Consider the following 20,045-nt stretch of genomic DNA (forward strand, 5'->3'; position numbering starts at 1 on the left):
ATTTCCATCGCTTTTACTGGAAATGCAAGGGTAGCCTCCCATTGGCCAAAAAAATCCCTGTAAATCTATTTAGTCTTTCATTTACACAAGGTAAAACAGAAAGGAATTATTTTTTGAAAACAGTGTAAACCCAATATATGGATTTTCCTACACTTGAAAGATTTTGTTAGTTTGTTTTTTGTAACTTTACAGTTTTTTCTTTCGCTTTTAATCAGAAACTGCCTTGCTTTGAAACACAAACACTTCTTTTAGTGCTTGGGTTTTGTTGGTCTTTTATCTTGTTTTAATTAGCTCACTTGGGAAGTAATGTAACTCTGTTGCAGAAGAAGCTGTTATCTGTAGCTGAATCCTTCTTTTCAATTAACCATACAAATCCAGGCCTTCTTCCCACATTTACACTGCATTGTTCCACACTTGGCACAACCTGCTTCTCTCAGTGTCCTTCATAATTTTAAGGTCATCCTGCCAAGAAGCAGCCCATTGCCTTGATTCGTGCCAGCAGGCAGTGAGATGCACACTTTTGTTCACCTGTCTGTAGCCCACCAGAGCAGCTGTGACCAGGGCTGCATGCGGTACTGCAAAGTCCTGCAATACCTTGCTGTTGAAACGAAGTAATCAAAGTGTGATTTCAAAACCCCACAGCTCCTCCCAATGCCATAATAAAGGAATTTTTTATGTCTTGCTGCAAAGCAATTTCTGCTGAAAGAACAGGAATACAGAAACTATGATCCAGTCCTTGCTACTATAGAGAAGGCTTATCCTGGAGCATTGCATAAACTGGGAGATGCTCTAAGGGTCAGATTCGCTCCCAGGGAACTCATCACCGTAGATGTCTCAGGAAGGCAGAAGCACTGATGGGCAACCAAGGAGAAATAGCAAAATGTTTCCTGGGTACACAGGGCAGAATTAGGAAGGCCAAAGAAGAGCTAGAGTTGAAATTGCTGAAAGAAATCAATGGCAGCAGGAAAGGTTTCTACAGCCACAACAGCAACAAAAGGAACATCGGGGAGAATGCAGGCCTGGTGCCCATTGTGGTAGGTGAACCAAATGAGGGAGAGCATGGAAAAGGACAACTCAGTGAAAGACTCAATGTCTTCACTCCCTCAGCCTTTACTGGCAAATTCTGCTGCTCACTCCCAGGCCTATCAGGTCTTTGCTTAGTAGCAAAACTAGAAAAGACAGGTGTTACCCACAGTACAGAAGGACCAAATTAGGTACTAATTATGTCATCTGGCCATATGTAAGTCCTATCCATAAGACTGGATAGGATACATCTGAAGGTGCTGCAAAGCTGGTTTAATGTTATTTTTGGACCATTCTCAATTGTGTTTGAAAAGCTGTGGTGATCAAGGGAGCAAAGACTAGAGTTGATAAAACTATTTTCAAGAAAGGCAAGAGGGATTTAGGGAACACACTCAGAAAAAATAATTTGATTCATAGGAAGATAATAGAATTGTTTTGGTTGGAACAGACCTTTAAGATCATCAAGTCCAACTGTTAACTTAGCACTGCCAAGTCCACCTCTAAACAATGTCCCTAAGAACTCCATCTACACATCTTTTAAACATCTCCAGGGATGGTGACTCAACCACTTCCCTGGGCAGCCTGTTCCAATGCCTGACAAGATATTAATAGGAAGGTATCATGGAAGCTTGTCTTTAAAAAATAAAACTGCTTAAATATTTTTTGAAAATTCTGAGGTTGACAAAATGGAAAGACTTGTAGCAATGGGGATTTTCTCCACGTATTTTAGGCAGAACCTTCCAAACACTTTTTGGATTGCTGTTTACAGTATTTAGCAGAATACTATTTGCTACAAGAAGATGATAGTTTCTCATCTAAGCTGAATAAAGAGGAATATCACAAACACAAAAGTCTAGTATCCAACAGAATATAAAATCCAGAGGAACTTCATACAGACAAAATAACATGACAATTGCATGTAAACTGGAGATAACATAATAAACGCTGTGTCTTTCTAGTAATGTATTAAAAAAATAATATCTGTGTAACTGAGCAATGTAGCTAAGCATTTCTCCAGAGCAATGACATGTCATTATGATTTGTAATTTGAGATGTTAAATTCTTTAATGTGTTCTGTAATAACTACAAATAAATGTGCCTAAGAGCGTAATAGCATGATAGCTCAGGCTGTACAGGGTTTGACAATGTTTTCCTAATACAGCCTGCATTTAAACTAAAACAGCACAATATATACAGCAGCCAAAGCTCAGTTACAAATGTATCTGAAACGCGCATATGCACTGGTTGTGATCTGTTTTATAAAAAAGCCCCACAGTCAAAAACTAATGTGTCACGGACACAGAATTAACAAATACTATACTGAAGTAGACAATACTATACTACAGTCTTTAAGTAATCCCTCTACTACTGCAGGAATATTTCTGCTAATAGCTACTTTTAAACTTCCTAAGAGATTAAACTTGGATTTCCACCTCTGGAGGTCATTCTAACATTTAAACCACATTAGTATGAGAAAATTTGTTCCCAATATTAAATCCAAATGTTCATCTTTTCCAGATTCATCACATCAGCTCTGGTTACTTATTTGACCAAATTTAAATTATTCATACATTGGGTTCACACATTTTAAATTCTCTGAGCTTCTCAGTCATTACTCAACAAAGCTCTATCTGATGAGTTCTCTAAATTTATTCCCTACAGCTCTCCCGTTAATTTGCATTACTTTTGTCTGGACACTTCAGTTTGTTAATACCTTTCTGGTAGTGACTGCACGGAATTAGAAAGAATAGGACAGGTCTTGGGCTGAGCTGACACATGGTCAACCCAGCTCAGAGAAAAGCATGAAGGCAAAGGTTGTTTCATGATTTCTCTGCAGCAAAGATCTTCTTGGTGCTGATCTGGTTTTGACACAAAATAAAGTACATTGACAGTTGTTTCAACAAGCCTGTTTGAGCAGAAAGGGTTTGTGGAGCACACAGACCCATATTATAGACGCTCTGTGGCACCTGGTCTTGCTCTACATTCTGGGAACACACAAGCAAAGAAAAGTATTTTGTGACTGGTGAACACACATCCATCTGATTTCCTTAGGTAAATTGCCAGCTGATGTAACTTAAAGGAACCCTGACCTGGCAACAAGTTGCTGCTTGTGGTAGCTACACAATCTCCAGAGAACACAAATTAGATGAATGGAATTTCCATGCACACTTCTGAAATACTTAGCACCAGCCAGCAGAGTTGTGTTCTACCACACGAAATGTGACAGTGGCTCATCTCTGACCTTGTTCATGACACAACGGCTGAAAGAAGCACTGCACTTCGACTCAGGGACAGCACCAGCTGCACCCTGGGATGGTCAGGAACACTGTTCTGGTCACCTATCAGCCTCTACTCAGGCAGCAGAGCTGTCTTGACAGGCCAGGCAGAGAGTTCAGTCTGGCACCTGACTGCACAGAGCTCAGTCAGGAGCATCCCAATCAGCTCATGCACAAATCCAGTGCATCCATGGCCATGCTTGGTACAACCATCTACTGGGTGGGGGATATGACCAGAAAGATGCTTCTGGAAACAGAGACAATTGCAATGGTTGTTGGGTTTCTTTCAGCTGAACCCTGTTAGAAGCCATGGAGAAGCTGTCAATCTCCAGTTTCTCTGGAAGTGCACAGGTTGAAGAAGCTATCACACCTTTGCATCATGGTGCTGTTTGTTTAAAGGAATAACAGTCCCATTCTTCTAATTTCATGCATAAAATTATAGTCACATAACCTACTGTTTCCTGGATGCCCGTGGGAGTGGGTTTGACCTATACTGACACACATTGCTCAGGTGCCACTTTTTTATCCTACATTATGATGAACATCTGGATGACATGTTTTCTTATTGCTTGCATCCTTGCAGTAGGCCAAAACTGACCATACTTTCAATATTTCTGAAAGAATAGTATTTGTTTATTGATATGGCCTGCAGCCTCAGGTGTCTGTAAGCTTTCCCAAGCCAACAGCCTGGTTGAAGTGTCACTAGTCTGCTATGGAGGATGGTGACCTGCTGCAGGACCCACATGGGGGAGAGAACCCTCTAACCATAAGCCGTGCGGGAATATCAATTATTAAAATGATGAGCATTTATACAGCCTCCAATTCAGAACAGAGAGGAGGGATACACTCTGTTGCACAAATCCTATATTTTGCAAATTTTAAAAAGGCACTGTAAAAGTTATGAAAGTTGCCCTTGATATTGAAATAGTATAATTTTTAAAAAGCAGCTTTTTTCATAAAAAAAAGAAATAATATTTATTAAATTTTGATTCCTGACTTATTACTTCCCTGAGAAAATGATAGAATACTTAAATAAACTTTAAAAAAAGAGTAAATGTGATGATTTATGCCTTAAAATGCATTAACGTATGTTGACAGGATTCCTTACACATGATGATATATCCACTGGCATTATATTTTTGAGCTTCTGAGCATTTATCTTTTGAGACCTATGCTTCCCTCTTTCTTTTTTAAGAAAAAAATAATTAGTTCTTTGCATTACATATTTAATGATATTCAATTTCCTCCTCTGCCCCAAGGGTATGGAGGGAAACAAAACAAAGCCTATAAAATCTTACTAATATAGAACAGGTAGAAGAACTCAATCAGATTATTAAGTCACTGACTACATTTAAGATTTCTTCTCCTATTTTTTTAACCTAAATGTTAACATATTCACGTTTACATGTTGTCTGAATATGGTGGTGAGAAATGGACATCATATTGATATGGAATCTACCACTTCAACAGGCACTTTCAACAGGAATGTGATCTTTACTATAAAGTATCTCATTTCATTCCTCTATGCCCTTGAAAACATTTCTACTATCAAAAGACACGGCTTTTGAAAGACTACTTCTATTTTTATCTGTATACATCTACCCTCATGATCCATTTTCCATTTTAAATTGGAACCTTTCATTAACTACTGTGTTTAGGTCTTAGGAGGGTAGTATTTTATTATCTTTATTTTTATTCATTTCCTTTGTATCCCTCTGCTGTAGAGTCTTCAGCCCTGCTCAAAAGGGAATGCTGCATACATAAGCAGGAAGAGTTCTGAATTCCTTACAATTTTTTACATGGAAAAATTGAATAAAAACTGCTGGAATGAAACACTACATTTTATAAAACTATCATTACCACAATGCAGTAGTTAAAAAACTCCATTTCCTACCTGGAGCATTCCTTAAAACACATTTTAGATTTTCAGAAAGTAAAATGAATTGTTAATTGAAAATGCATTAGCTGAACAGAAGGGTTTAGATTGTTTAGAAGGTTTTAGGCTAAATTTGGCTTGAGAGATGGAATGAAAACCTATGCAAAACATAATGTCTCATTTGGTAAAAGGACTCTCTGCAGGTGAATGGAATCAGAGCACCTCCTGGTGTTGCTTGTGTGCTGGTGTGTGGGAAGAGTCACCAGCAAGACCTCAGCTTCAGCCCACATTCACTTTCCCATGGGAGCTCATCATAAGAGTGACAGAGCAGAAAACACATAAGCTCACCTGTTAAAGCTGTTCCTAAAACAACTGTAAGTTTTGTGTCCACAAATAACCAAGTAACACAGAACACCAAGGTTTTACCAGTAGGATGTATTCAAGCTTTAAAAAAAAAAAAGATTTAATAATTATGGAGTTCTGGAATAACAAGGAAATTCAAGCTAACATTCAGCCTTCTGCCAAATAATACTCTGTCAGTAAAAAAGAGAATGGATGAAATTCTGTCTCCATTTAAGCCAGCTGGAATTTTACCATGGACTTCAGTGAGTCCAAGGGAAATCCATGATCACGTAAGTCATTAAAGAGCTTGTGTGAGCTTTGAATTTTAAAGAGTGAGTGAATTTGAGATAATTCCAAACAGGCAAATGATAAAAAAGTGGACTTTTGATGAAATTAATGGCACAATAACTAAAATGATTGTTTTTCATGGGATAAAATTAAGGACTATTCTTACATTAAGAGTAAATCAGATGTCTTTTATAAAGCAACTGTTATGGTGCATTTCTGAGACAAACAAAAATTTGATAGAAAAAAAGAGAGTTCTACTTAGTATATTATTCATAGGTACACTTGTTGAATTCACTTATTTTCATAATTTTGCTTCACCTTTAACAGTTATGAACAAGCTTTTTTATGTCTGCATTTCTAATAGAGTTCCACATCACTAAAATCCCTCTTTCTTTTGTGTATTTGAAATGCGTTTATGTCCTTATGCATTATCAACAAACATGTTTATTTTTCTTTATACACGGGATGATTCTTGTTATTTCTGGTACTGCAACTGCATATGTTACTTTTAGAAGGCAAGTCTACCCATTGCATGCATTACTCTTACACTCTTACATTATTGATACTATCTGGGTTTTGGAAATAGTATTAAAGTTCTTCCATTTCTGGTTATGAACATTGGCATTCTTAACCAATATACATTTCAAGTACATTTCTAGTCTACTGGTATGCTGCACTGGCTAAGAAATTTTGCTGATCTAATACAGAGATGGTAACAGCCTTTGAAGTCAGTGATCCATGAAGTCTCCATACAATTTTGACTTATCAGAGAGATGAGAATATACCAAGCCAACTCTTTCATTGGAGAAGTCATAAAAGACAGCACACACACGGTTTGTTCATCACAGCTTTGTCATTCCTCGTTTTATAGATGTGCACATATTATGTTAATTCAAAGACCATCTATTAACTTCATTTCAGAAACTGGAAAAGCAACATAGATTATTCTACTGGGGCATGTTGTTCTGTGCCACTTGAGTCTTCTTAACAGTGGCAGGTGGCTTTCTCTCTGCCCAGGAACACTTGCTCTTCTGGTACAGAACTAGGGTTATTTTACCTTACCCCAAGTTTTGGAAATAAGTTTTATCTCCAGTTAAGTTATCATTCTAGGCCAAATCAGAATTCCTTTAATCATTACAGTAAACTGGAATTCTGCAAAAAGAAGCCAAGTGAAACTTTTAGTATTTGGCTGACCTATTATACAAAGACCTCCAAATAAATGAGTTTGGTGTGCTTCAGGCAAACACTTCCTGCAGTAGTAGCAGTGCGTTGGTGGAATTCACTGAAATGTTTTTACAAGTTTAGAACTCAGTGATAATTTCACAGAAGTTAATGTGCCTTGGACTGATAATTTGGGTGAGAGTGGAAGTGAGCTTTGCATTCTTTCTCTCAGTCTGCACTGAATAGTGTCACCTAGATTGCCATGAAACTTCACCACAGGCAAGCTGCAAAATGTGCAGCAACTGTTTATATACTGTTATGTAGATAAAATAATCAATGTGTGTAAAGATGTCTTGGTCTTTCCAGCAGTTTCTCAAAAAGCCATAAATAAAAATGTTCAAAATAGTAATGTATTTGGTCCTAGTGAAACTAAATATTTTTTTATTTGCAAAATTGGTAGAAAATAAATTTTTAGAGTTTTTATCACTAATGTACTCTTGCTTTTCTACAGCACTTTGGAATACTACAGTCATTCACAGTTGTCACAAAAGTGGTAGACAAAGAAATGCGTATTCAAAGCCTAAGTAGTAAAGAGGTCACAGAGCATCCTATTTTTAATTCTGAAGCTTTTACAACTTAAAAATCTATTTTAAAACTCAAAAAATAATGTGTGCTTCAAAAGCAAAAAGGAATTATAGAAATTTTCTAAGAACGTATACTGGTTTCACTTTTAGATTATGTCCTGTCCAGGCTGGAATCATGACTTATTTTCTTGCACCGGAACAAAAGGTTTTGGGTTGTTATCACTGGTTTTCTCAGAAAATATTGCCCCTTCCAACAATACTGAATACTATAATGAACACTGCAAACAGTGTCAGGTAAGTCTCCACTTGGTCTCCTTCTCCTCTGGTTTACCTGGATATTTCTGATTCTCTTTGGAATTCATACAATAGAAGATAAATTGACTGAATCAACCCTCTAGTCAAGAAAAGTGGTGAAAAACAACACACAAACACAGAGTTTGTCTTTTTATCTGAACTAAATGAGAATTTGCTTATTTAAAACCTTTCTTCTGGTAGAGACAAACTGGTACATATTGACCATGGTTAGACAATCAGCATTGACCGACTCAGCTAAATGTAGAAATGTAACTACAGAATGGTGATTGGAGACAAAAAACAAACAATAATCTGCAAACCAATCTATGAACACTGAGAATCATTAAAATGAAGGCTGATTCATGTCAGAGGCCAGAACATGTATACTTACATAAGTTCCATGATCTATGGAAGGATTCAGAAGTCATTTTCTCCTAGTATGGGGAACTGAAAATTTATTTGCTTTGATTGGTATAATTGTCACCAGTAAACTTAATCACTGCAGACTTAACGTGCTCAGGAAAATCTTGTGATGGAATGATTAGCAAAATCCTTCCCCCAGGAAGGTACCACAGTCATGAGGAATTAATCAGAAATTGGGGCTGTAACTTTCTGTGGTCATGTCCAAAAGCCCTTGCATGAGAACAGGAGAAACAGTGTCTGTGAACAAGGCGTATTTTCTCATGTGTTACCTAATATTTTCCATAATACACAGACAGATAATATATTATCTATTATTTGTCAGAATGCACATCTGGTGATTGGGAAACCTGGGAATCAAAGAAAGGATTTATGCAGAAATTGGTATTTTGAGCTCCTTTTGTTTTGCCTTCAGTTTCTGACTTCCTGGCTCTGGTGAACTTGTCATCTGTGATCAGTGAATGATGTGACAGACATTGCACAGTCACATATTTGGACCTCTCTTCAGCTAGGTCCTCAGCCGGTTTGAGGAGCTATTCAGTCTTCCCAAACCAATATTTCACCTTGCTGTCCACTCAGCTCTGGTAGCTGGTATTAAATGACACCTCTCAGAATCCCTCGAGGGACAGAAGAGCACTGTGAATTAATTTAACCTAGCAGTTCAATCTCTGTAAACTTGCTACAAACTAATGAAATTACATGGTCAAGCAATGACAGACTTGTGCTATACTTAAGCTCCTTTAGCTTCAAACACTTAAGGTAGCAAAAAGGCACTTCAAGAAGGGCTTGTTTTTTAATGAGTGTCTGATAAACGTAAAATTGTGGTGCTGTACTTATAGTAACGTTTAGGTAATTTCTACCATTAGGTGTCAGAAAGTGGGGAAAAATCTAGGAAAGGAAAAGAAGACACCCATTCCTTTATTTGACCTTCTTTAATGGAAATCTTCGTTACAATTTCTGTATTGATATATCTCTTTATGAAAATGTATTTACTTTCCAATGGGTACTTTGTGCTGATTAGATGAGAAAGGATTACCTTCTTTCCTGCTATTTATAACACAGCTAATGATTTTCTTTGGGATGAATAGCTCCTTATTTGTCTTTAGATGCTTTCTTTGACAGGGACAAAGTCAGGACAAGAACTTCTTCATTGCTGCTTTTGCTACAAGATAAGAATGTGTGGCTGCTTCTTTGTAAATGGTTCTACTCACCCACATATTCCTATAAGTATGGGTCATTTTTTTCATATAAAGGGTGTGTCCTGACATTTTATTTTCAAGATTGAAGATTACAGTAAAAAGACCTATCCATTACTCAATCACCTTAAATACTAGTGAATCTCTAAGCATCATCTGTTTTAAAATAGTATAGCATTATTCTGGTGTTATTAAAATGCACTACTATGTAACTGCCCCTTCGTTTATTGTAGTTTCACTTTCAGGATCACTATATATTGAAAAAGTTTAAAATCAAATGAATTATCAGTTCTCCTGGGAAATACTGTTCTGCAATAAGCTCCTGGCTCTTTGTCCCATATGCAGACATTTTTTAATACAGTCACTAGGACAGTTCCTATCCTTTTGTCATATTACAAAATTAATGAGTTCTTTTCAATAACTTTACAAAGCTCATAAGTCCTGACATAGCAAATCCTTCCTGTTTTAATTATATACTGAGGTTTTAACCTCTGACATAGATTGATATTTGCAGGATGGCACATACAAAGGAAAAGTGTCAGTTTTACAACTGATTTCTGTTTTAGTTTTTTCTTTTTTGTCCTATGTTAGAAATGTAGTTGTTTGCTGAAGGTTTGTGGAAATCTCCTCAAGCATTTGGCACAAAGAATTAGTTTTTCTTTCCTATAAGTGCAATGTATTATCCTTTTTCCCTGAGCCAGCAGAATATCCTAAAATTACAATGAACCCATCTACATTTAGCTTTTAAATACGAAAATATTTTTATAATTGCCACATGGCTCTTCACAGACTTCTGATAACAGTAGTAATGACATATTTGTAATGGGATGTCCCAGTGCAATTCCATCGAAGCAGAAAAAAGCATAGTGGAATCATGAGACAGATTTGGCAGTAAAAGCAATGCTTACCTTCATATGTTCCACTTTCTAAGAGAGCACCACTTTTCTCCAATTCCATAAAATCTTCAACGGTGATGAAAATATAGTCCACACCAGGGACTTCCCCCTCCTTATGTGGCCTTGTGGTGCCTAATAATAAGACAAAAGACACACTGTCAAGCACATGACCTAAATGTTGACTGATCTTTTTTAAAGTTTCAGAAAATTCATGAAGTAGACCGTTTACACAACACATTATATAGCACACCCTCCTTGTGAGGATGTCTTTCAAAACTATATAGCTGCATTTGTTGAAGATATCAGAGGTATACAAGATGCATGTTTAAGATCATGGCAGACGTTCTTTGAATCCATATAATTTATTCTCACTAATGAAAATGTATCATACTGCTCTTCTTTTTGTGTTGCTAGAAAGACCCTCAGTGACATGAGGCATTCAGAGGTAACGCAAATCTTTGATGTGTATTTTCTATGGCTTCAGCTTCAAACAAAGACTTGTCTGCAATTAATCTGCTTCATGATCTTTTAAACATCTACTTAGTACACAAAACAATAAATCTGTAAGCAAATCTGTGAAGGTTGTATTCACATTGCTGTTTCAATCCCTTAAGCGGACTTGATAAATGGTTAGGCTTAAGGGACTGAGTGATTCAAATCACCTGCTAACCATGCTGTCAAACTGCAAAGGTGCTTATATTTAGTTACTGCCTCTATTGTAATCTCTGGATTATAGAACTCCATAAATGCCAAAAGACAGTATTTCCTACATGCTGAGAAGCAACTGGGCTTAGCTAGCAGAAGCCGAGGTTTTAGCAGGAAGCATCTGAATTTGACCTAGTTTTCTAATGGTCAATTTTATTGTGGTCAGGCTATCCCTATATCGACTGAAACCACTAAATACCTCACAAAACTCCATTTGGAAATGGGAGAGCCTTAGGTCCTCCCCAGTTTCAGAGTATTTGAAACATCTTAATTAATCAATTCTTTATCAATACTGTAGTGATTGCATCATACTCGCAACGTTTGGTTTCAAGACTGTTGACAGTGGGACACGGCTTGAAACCAGGTCTTCCACTTCCTGGACAAAGTTTAATATTATGATATTGTGCAGAAGATATTTTATCTTCCTTAGTTATTAATCCACCACCTTAAACACCGTTTTATGTCTCTCATATTATGCAGTAGTTATTCAGACATCTCTTCAGGGCAGCTAACAAAAAATCTATTTCATCTACTTTTTGATGTATATTATTCAGACATCTGCTTTTAAACCTCTTGAATCATTTTGTGTGAGATTCACCATAAGATTAAGAAGTAGTTTTCTACATTTCTGCCATCTGTATAAACCATTACAGTCAGTAGAGATCTCATCAATGGTGGAAGCCAAAGAGCTATTCAGCTGCCTTTCATATTTGCAGAAATGGGTTCACTAGGATTGTTACTGTTGTGTTTCTGGGATGGTAAGGTTAAAACATTCAGACACTTAGAATGTCCATAAATATGTTGAATTTACTCCCCATGGAACATGTGACCCCTGGGGATGTAGCAGCATCCTTGAAGATCTCCAACCCTTTATGAGAACTGTGCAGAAGCACAGGGATTCTGGCAATCCCCTGAGCTCCAGGGACCTCTGCTAACAGCAAAGGGAGCAGATGTTTGATCTGCGTGCTCTCTTCTGAGGAATTGTTTACTCCCAAAGTCTATCGACAGGAACTGTCTCTTCCTCATAAAATGCAAGAGACAAGCAAGCTTTGGCAATTCAATGCCAGGTTGTTCCTAGACATGGCATGGGGAAGAAGCTCGCACATTAGATGAGTACCTCTAATTTACTGCTTCTTCAATAGTTTTTTATGTAGCCAAACTAGAATTACAAGAAGTTTATCAATCAGATAAAAATACAAGTTGCATAAGATGTGGAGGTAAGCCCTGCTTTGAGTAGAAAGTTGGACTAGGTGACCTACTGAGCTCCCTCTCAACCTAAATTTTCAATGATTCTGTGATATTAAGTGTTAATACACTGTAGTTTGCCTTAAACAGACATATATTCAACACTCATATTGAGCAGGAATGACTGCGAAGTCTCACAGGAGGTCCAAAACCAAACTCAGATATCCCCATATATTTCTCTGCTTTTGTCACTGTCTTCTGTCAGCTTGCCTAGAAAAGTGTAATGGACTAAATTTCAGATTCTGAATTCCTCTCTTAAATTGGAAGCTACAGAACAGACCTTTCTGCCCTTAAGTGACTTAGTCCTGTTCTTTTGGACATGATACATCTATGAGAACGTTTGCATATGCCCTGTACTACGAACTGAATATTCTGTCTAATCTGCTTCCCCTATTTCAAATGAAATGCATTGTCTTATTCTAGACTAATTCTGTATTGTTAACACACAGCTTAACTCTAGCGTGTCTGTTCTCCAGCTGAATTGCTCATCATCTATTCCTATGTGTAAGGTAATCATGAGATGCCCTGTATTTAGAGTAGCAGATGTATTCATTATCTTGTTCTATAACAGTCCAAGATTTCAAATTTCCCATTTTGCTTCAAGATTAAATTAGTGGATTTTTGTGGCAAAACCAAAAGACCCAGAACTCCACTTTAGAATCACCAGTGTGCTACTGCATACAGCAGCTTCTTAATTTAGTCTTCCTGAATCTCAGTTTCCCACTTATGTTCCTAGGTGACTAAATAGCTACTGGTACTTTTGCAGCACGTTTTCCTTTCTCCATTTGTCTTGCACCCCATGGTTCCACTAGATATCCCAGCACAGAAATGAGGAATTCTTTCTCATTAAGTTGAATTGAAATGGGTAAATTACACAAATTAACATTGTTAAGGAAAAGCAGATTTTCTAGAAAATTTCTTGGCATCTCTACCTATGCCTGATATGTTTGTCTTACAATGCTGGAAGATAATACAGACGGTAACATGGAAAGTTCCACTCTCTTTGCACGTAATACCCAGGGAGTCTGCTCCAAGAGCTCTGAATGGTGTTGTGTACTGAGAGTTTTAGTTCTATAAGATATCTGCTACTCACTTCCTTCAAAAAATGGAGAAAAGAGCAAAGCATGATCACTAGTTGCACATATTCAGGGCAACTCTTACCCCAGGTACAGCAGTTTTCATCCCCACTGGAACTTTATTGCCCTTGATAAAATCTTACTGAGTCCCATTTCCCTCCTGCATCTGTTCTTATTCCCTCAGCCTGGAGGACCTGAGACCCTAAAAATGGTTGATGCAATCCCCTGGCTAATGGAATAATCAATAGTTATTGCCTCTTTTACTCCTTCACCCTGGAGGAACTGAGTTGCTGTCCTTTATACCTTTCTGTAAGCACCATAGAGTTTGCAATGTGCAGGTTAACAGACTTGGAGGCAGTTACTGGAGAATCTTAAGCACTCATCAAGATCTGAACATTAAGGGCTATCTTTTAGATCTTTTAGATCTTTTAGACCACAGGCAGTTTTTCTTTTTCCTTGCTTTTAAACAAATGTAGAATTACTGTTTTTAATAGATTTCGTCTTTAGCTACATTCATATAGACAGATAAGCAGCCCCAAAAGCTATAGTGATTCAAGCCTTAAAACAAAGAATTAATTCCAAGCATCATAGTTTTACAGAAACACACCTTCTGCTTTACAGCATCAAGGCTTAATAGGGCACACTTGCTACTGCTTATAAGAGTTAGCCTTTTACTAATATAAAAGGAAAATAGGAACCCAGTTACCATTTTGTTACCATGGTAACATGAAAAAATAATCTTTGAATTCAATAATGAAAGAACATTATACTTTTAGATCTTGCAGGATCAAAACCAACAAAGGATATTTGCACTATGCGTATTTATGACAAATGCAATCTATTGTTGCTGTTGAACAGAAGAAACACAAGGAGTAGCTTGCAAGTAACCACGACCAACCCATACAAGTGAGTGCTGTCACGCAATGTGCAGGTACCTTAGAGACTGCAGCAGCTTGATCTGGACTGATACTGATTTTCTTTGATATAACTTACTGCAGTGCGGGCTTTCCATGCCAGTGTTAGGTTATATGGGTTATATGATATTGCTATGTTTCTGGAGAGGAATTAAGTGCTGTTTACAAAAACAACCTTTGAAAGAACATTTTTAACTGAGTATAAGGCACCTGAGAGTATAAATTTAGACACCTAAGAAATCTTTACAATGAATGAGAAAAGGAGAGTGTTAATTTAATAGCAATAAACTATTTTTGAAATACTGCGTGTGTGTGCTTAGGGAACAATAAATAACCTCTAATATGTAAGATTTATGTTGACTGCTAGTGCAGATTGGAAAAATGACCAGTTCATGTAGTGTTCAGTCCAGATTCCCATTATTAGTAAAAAACTATGGAATTATTAACTCTGGAAGAACTCCAGGGTTGGAAAGCTCCACATCAGTTTGCATAGGCAGGAGAACAACTAGGAATTTATGTCTCTTTCTTAACCTCAGCATCCAAGTGTATAATTATAACACAATACTGCTTATTTGGGAACGTGGTGCTCAGTTTGACTTTGAAAAGATTTCCGTTTCTTAGAAGCGCTGACTCTTCACAGCCTCTATCCAGCTCTGCTATTTTCAAGTGCAGGAAAGGTGTTCTCTCAATATTTCCTTTATTGCTAACACCATGTAGATATGCACGATAGGAAAAGAGGCAAATTTATTTATGTGTGAGTGTAGGAATATGAATATTAGTTAAAAACCCCAGAACTATGACAGGAAAGACTTGGAAAGGTGTTCTCTGCTCAGTACCATAGATACATTTCCAAGAACACTTGCCCAGTAAATAATTTGTATTTTACAGTCTCTGGCAGCATTAAAAGGATAATATCACATGAGTAGTGTTCCTGTACACTCTGTATGATGATCAGGAGAAGAGCAGAAGTCAAGGCCTTAGTCCCTGCAGGTCCGATATCTACTCACAGACTTTGTGCACAGGTTTCAGTGCTCTGAGCTTATAGGGATATTTTAAATATTCACATTATTACATTTTTTAATTGCAAGTTAAGGGCAAACATGGCAAACCTCTTTGCTCCCCAAACACCTTCACTGTTATTTAGTTGATTTGCATTTGGATTCCCAGATTGGTTCCTATGGCATGAGGCAAATACAAAAGCAAAGGTGTGTCTTTGTCACAAGAATTTACAGTGTTAATGAAAGACACAGTAAATACCTAGCCCTTTTTGTATAATAACTCCTAGATTCATTTTGCAAATGCAGGGAAGCAAATAGAGCCTTATTGTGCTTATTTGTTCCAAATATAACAAAACATAAGAAAATCTTTATTATAGAAAGTCATTTTATTAGGCATTCTACTGAAAATTTGTTCTGTAATTCTGCATTGTACAACAGCTTGTTGTGCAAAGCGGTGTGCCAGGCTGTCGTACACCACAGTAGCTGGAGGGATCCCTCCTGCAGAAACAGACTGATAATCTTTAATAAACTTCAGCTAAGCCCTTGGTATGACCTTGTATACACTTTGCCTTAGAAAAATTAAACAATGTTTAATTAGCTCTTCTGTTTGTTTGTCAAATTACTCTGGGACACTGTTACTGTGAGGAACTGAAATGTATGGGAAATTATACCTATCTTGTCAAATTACCAACTGCATTAAGCAGAGGAACGCCACATTCATCTTGATCTACTGAATTCCCTGCTGAAGAGAATAATAAACATCATTTGCAACTAAAGTAATTTTAGATGTACTACAATGCAGGAAGCTCTTAAGTGTTTATAATACTTCTCATAACAACAACATAAAACGCAATGCCATAAGCCGCTTCTTGGCAAGGGTCACGAAGACGAAGTTTTTTCCACTTTCTAAGTGTGCGATACCAGCAATGCCTCTGATACATGCCTATAAAAATGCAGAAGCAAAAGGAAGGAATTCTGGATTCTGGAAAATGTTTTTTTTCAGGGGTAACAGTTTTGAACTGCTTTAGCAAGCAGGATGATGGCAAATGTGATCCTGAAGAAAAGAACTCAGGTTAATCAATTCAAACGCCACTAGCAAAGGTGCTAAATGCTTTACAGTGAGGCAAAGCCAGGCATTTAGCATTTGCTGAGTTGTGAGACTGAAGCATTATTTGCAATGTTACCTGCACACAGAATGAAATCTCAGACGCTATTTGGAAGAAGCAGAGTGTTTTTACTGGCTCCAGTAATTTCTGGCTGAGTTTTAGCAGAAAGGGAAAAACACTTAGCCATACTTCATCACAGAACTAATAGTTTCATTGCTGGGTGTTTAATTCCTGTGAATTAAAAAGGAAGTTTTCCGATCTCTGTACGCCACCAAAATCCACTGATATTAGCAGAAATGATAGATCAGCTATGTGGCTCAATCCACTGTCTACTAAAATTAGGTGGAGAATTTGGGTCATATATAAAAAAACCCACAACAACGTAAATACCCAAAAAAAGTATATTTTAGGATTAATGACATTGTTTGTTAAATTTTGATTTTTCCTGAAGAAATAAAAGGTAAGATTGTGAAAAGCAGTCTTAAAGGACTGTGTACTGGATTGTAGTTCCCACATTCTATAGTATACAGTATATAATTCCTAGGACAATATATTTTATATTTTATCATTTATATTTTATATCTTATATTTTAAAACACAGGCAGTGACTTCCTGGATTGGAGATCTACAATACACAGAGTAACAGATAAGCATCACCTTTGTGGAAATAATATGATTTCAGCCTGTACTTGGGTAGATTTTCACTTCTTTTAAACTTGAGACCAAGGCATTAGGTAAGCTAGTTAATCTCCTGCCTGACGGTTTGCAGGATTATTACACTCCAGATGTATACATCCTTTCAAATACTTTTCTTTTATTTTAATATTCAATATTTATTCAGTAGTCTCCGATTAAACACAGCCTAGGTTTTCTATTTGTTCTTTTGGTTTCGTGCAATGTGACAGTGTACAATGCACATAAAAATAGCTCAAATAATCTATGCATTTAAAAAAATTAAATCATATTAGAGCTGAATAGCAAAGTAAAATCAGGAGATGGGAATGACAGTAGTTTTAGCTTAGGACTGCTGGTAGGAAGATTATTTTTTTTTAATTTGGTTAATTATGAGAGGACCACTAGAACCAGCACAACACCCAGAGAAGAAACACAGCACAAGAGCTATAGGCTGAGACAGATACTTGAAGACTTTTCTTTAAAACAAACTGTGCCATATCTGGAGCTACTCATCACGCCATGCAAAGATCTGACCATTGCACTTCCATGCTGTTACCCTGTGGCAGGTACAGATATACTGGATGTTTCCTCTATAAAGACAGACTCATTGCCAGGTAATCACAGCATGAATTGGGTCACTTTCCTGCTGTTGGTGAATTCCTCATCAAGTCTGCAGAGCACTTTCTTTTGAGAACAACTCTGACCCAGCATTAAGCCCAGCTATACAAGTTTCATCGCCAGCACAGCATTGGAGCAAATAAAATGTCCTTTTTTCAGTATCTTTGCCAAGAGTATCTTTTAAGATGTAAACAATAGATTTCAGAGATAAAAGCTAGTAACAGAGAAGTGTGAATATTTTGTCTCAAGTTAGGTATGGGATATTGCAGAAAATACTTGTAAAAACAATCAAAAAAGCTTTTTGTAATGCAAGTATCATCAATGCTTAAAATAAATTCTATGTAATTCCTGGAAGATACCAAATTGGGAAATTATGGGTATTCTGGCAATTGGAAGTGTAGACCTTACAGGGGTTAGCCACATGCCTAATGGAATCTGATTTTCAGTGCTCAAAAATTGAACAGATGAAAAGAAGGAAAATAAGGTGTGAATCACTCTGCATTTCACATTATTGCCTCAAAAGTTTTGTTTTTTGTTTTTGTTTTTTTTCAAAAAAAACCAAAAAAAACCCAATAACAGCAAAAAAACCCAAAACAAAACAACAAAACCAAAACAAAAAAGAATAAAAGAAAACAGAAAACCCACAAACAAACAAAACAAAACAAAACCAACCAAGAACTAGTACCAAGCCTGAAGCTCTAGAAGACACTGCAATTTTATTCATAAAGCATGTTATGTCTTAGCAAACACCCTTTCAATATACGCCAATATCTTTCATTCTTATTATAAACTAAAGCACCATATCAGCGTCACAAACAGACAGGAAAGAAAGCTGTAAAGTACTATAAAGAAACATTTCAGAATGAAAATATGAAAATATAACAAATGGATGGTAGGTTGTAGTTGTAGAAAGTTGGAGGTTTTATTTTGGTTAATTAGGAACTTGTAGAGCTAATAAATAAAGACCAAGATTCTTTTTTTTTTTTTTTTTTCCCATGGATTTCCACTGGTTCAAGCAAAGATATAAACTGAAAAAGTATTATAAATCTTTATCCCTTTTGGAAGTTTAGCCTTTATTCCCACCGCACAAAGTTGTTTACACCCCCATAAACCTTTATTCCAGCTATAAACAATAGTTTTTTACATGAAAGTGAATATAAGTGCACAAGAGAACTATCAGAAGAATCAAGCCATGCATTAGGGCATTTTGATGAGAAAATCATGTATGCATGAGCATTTATGTTTCCATATATTCCTTCAGATTTTTAAAAGTCTTCTGCTAATGAGATCTAGACAGAGACTTTTGATGTTACTAATGAAATAAAGGTACGCATAATTACATGCAAAATGCTTTCTACTGCCAGAAAAGATTAATTAGAACATGGTTTCTTAAGGACTTTCAAAGCCTTTTCTGGGAAATGTCTGATTTTTTTGCAGCTCTCCAAGAAGTTAGATGATGTAGTTAAAGGACTACTTGCATAGTAGTCTGCTGGCATGTGTAGGGCTGCTAAACAGTCAGGTATTACAGATGAATTTTTGCCCAGTGTTAGTAATTCCATTATTTCTACCAATGGTCCAAATGGTCAGACCATCAACAGAAACATTAAATGAGATTTAGGATAGTTTTTTTCAGCTGTGATGTCAAAACATCTATTTGTACTGCACATTAATGCAATTTCAGAAACACAACATATCTGGACTAAGGGACAACAATTCTGCTGTCAAAACCAGAACATGCTTTTATACCAGTTGGTTTTATTAACATTATTAATAAATGGTTGTGGACGTCATTTGTTAGGCAGCTTGTATGCATTACTACAGAGAAGTGAAGAACCTGCTTAAATCATACCTAGACCACAGTGTACCTTGAGGGATTCTGCAATACCTTCAACAAAAACTTCTAAACTGAAAAAATACTGATATTCTTATACATTCTATGTATTTTTTCAAACTTAAGGAGCCAGCCACCCTGTATAATGTCTATTTAATAGCATATTTTAAAAGGATTTGTGAAGTTGTTAGCCGCTGCGGCTAAATCTCTGAAAATATTTATAAATGGATTTTCTAAATCTACAGTCTTACTTTGAGAGGCATTAAGAGAGGGGCTGTGGAACAGGCTGCCATAGAAACCATCCACAGATGTATTCCTAATCAAACTCACTTCAGCTGTTTTGGAAGTTTATGTCGATAATATAGAACAGTTAATTAATGAATTCATAGAATGAACAGTAACAGGACTTTAAGGTTTATTTACTGATTAGGGCAGATGACATACAGAAAAATGAGGGGAGTTTATGCTTAAAATAGGGCACATAGTTAATATATGTGAATGGAAAAAAAAAAAATCTCTAC

General features: G+C 36.6%; 1 protein-coding gene across 13 annotated transcripts in view; it reads right to left on the reverse strand.

Annotated features, from left to right (window-relative positions):
* The window catches only part of MAGI2 (membrane associated guanylate kinase, WW and PDZ domain containing 2), a 742,272-nt gene that overhangs the window by 290,913 nt on the left and 431,314 nt on the right, over positions 1-20,045 (reverse strand). For all 13 annotated transcript variants that reach the window (XM_065049176.1, XM_065049172.1, XM_021300626.2 and 10 more), the window contains one exon: positions 10,369-10,488. In XM_065049176.1, the coding sequence (XP_064905248.1) occupies positions 10,369-10,488 (120 nt within the window). The remainder of the gene's footprint in view (positions 1-10,368; positions 10,489-20,045) is intronic.

This window comes from Columba livia, chromosome 1 (genome assembly GCF_036013475.1).
Source record: "Columba livia isolate bColLiv1 breed racing homer chromosome 1, bColLiv1.pat.W.v2, whole genome shotgun sequence".
Taxonomy (NCBI): Eukaryota; Metazoa; Chordata; class Aves; order Columbiformes; family Columbidae; genus Columba; species Columba livia.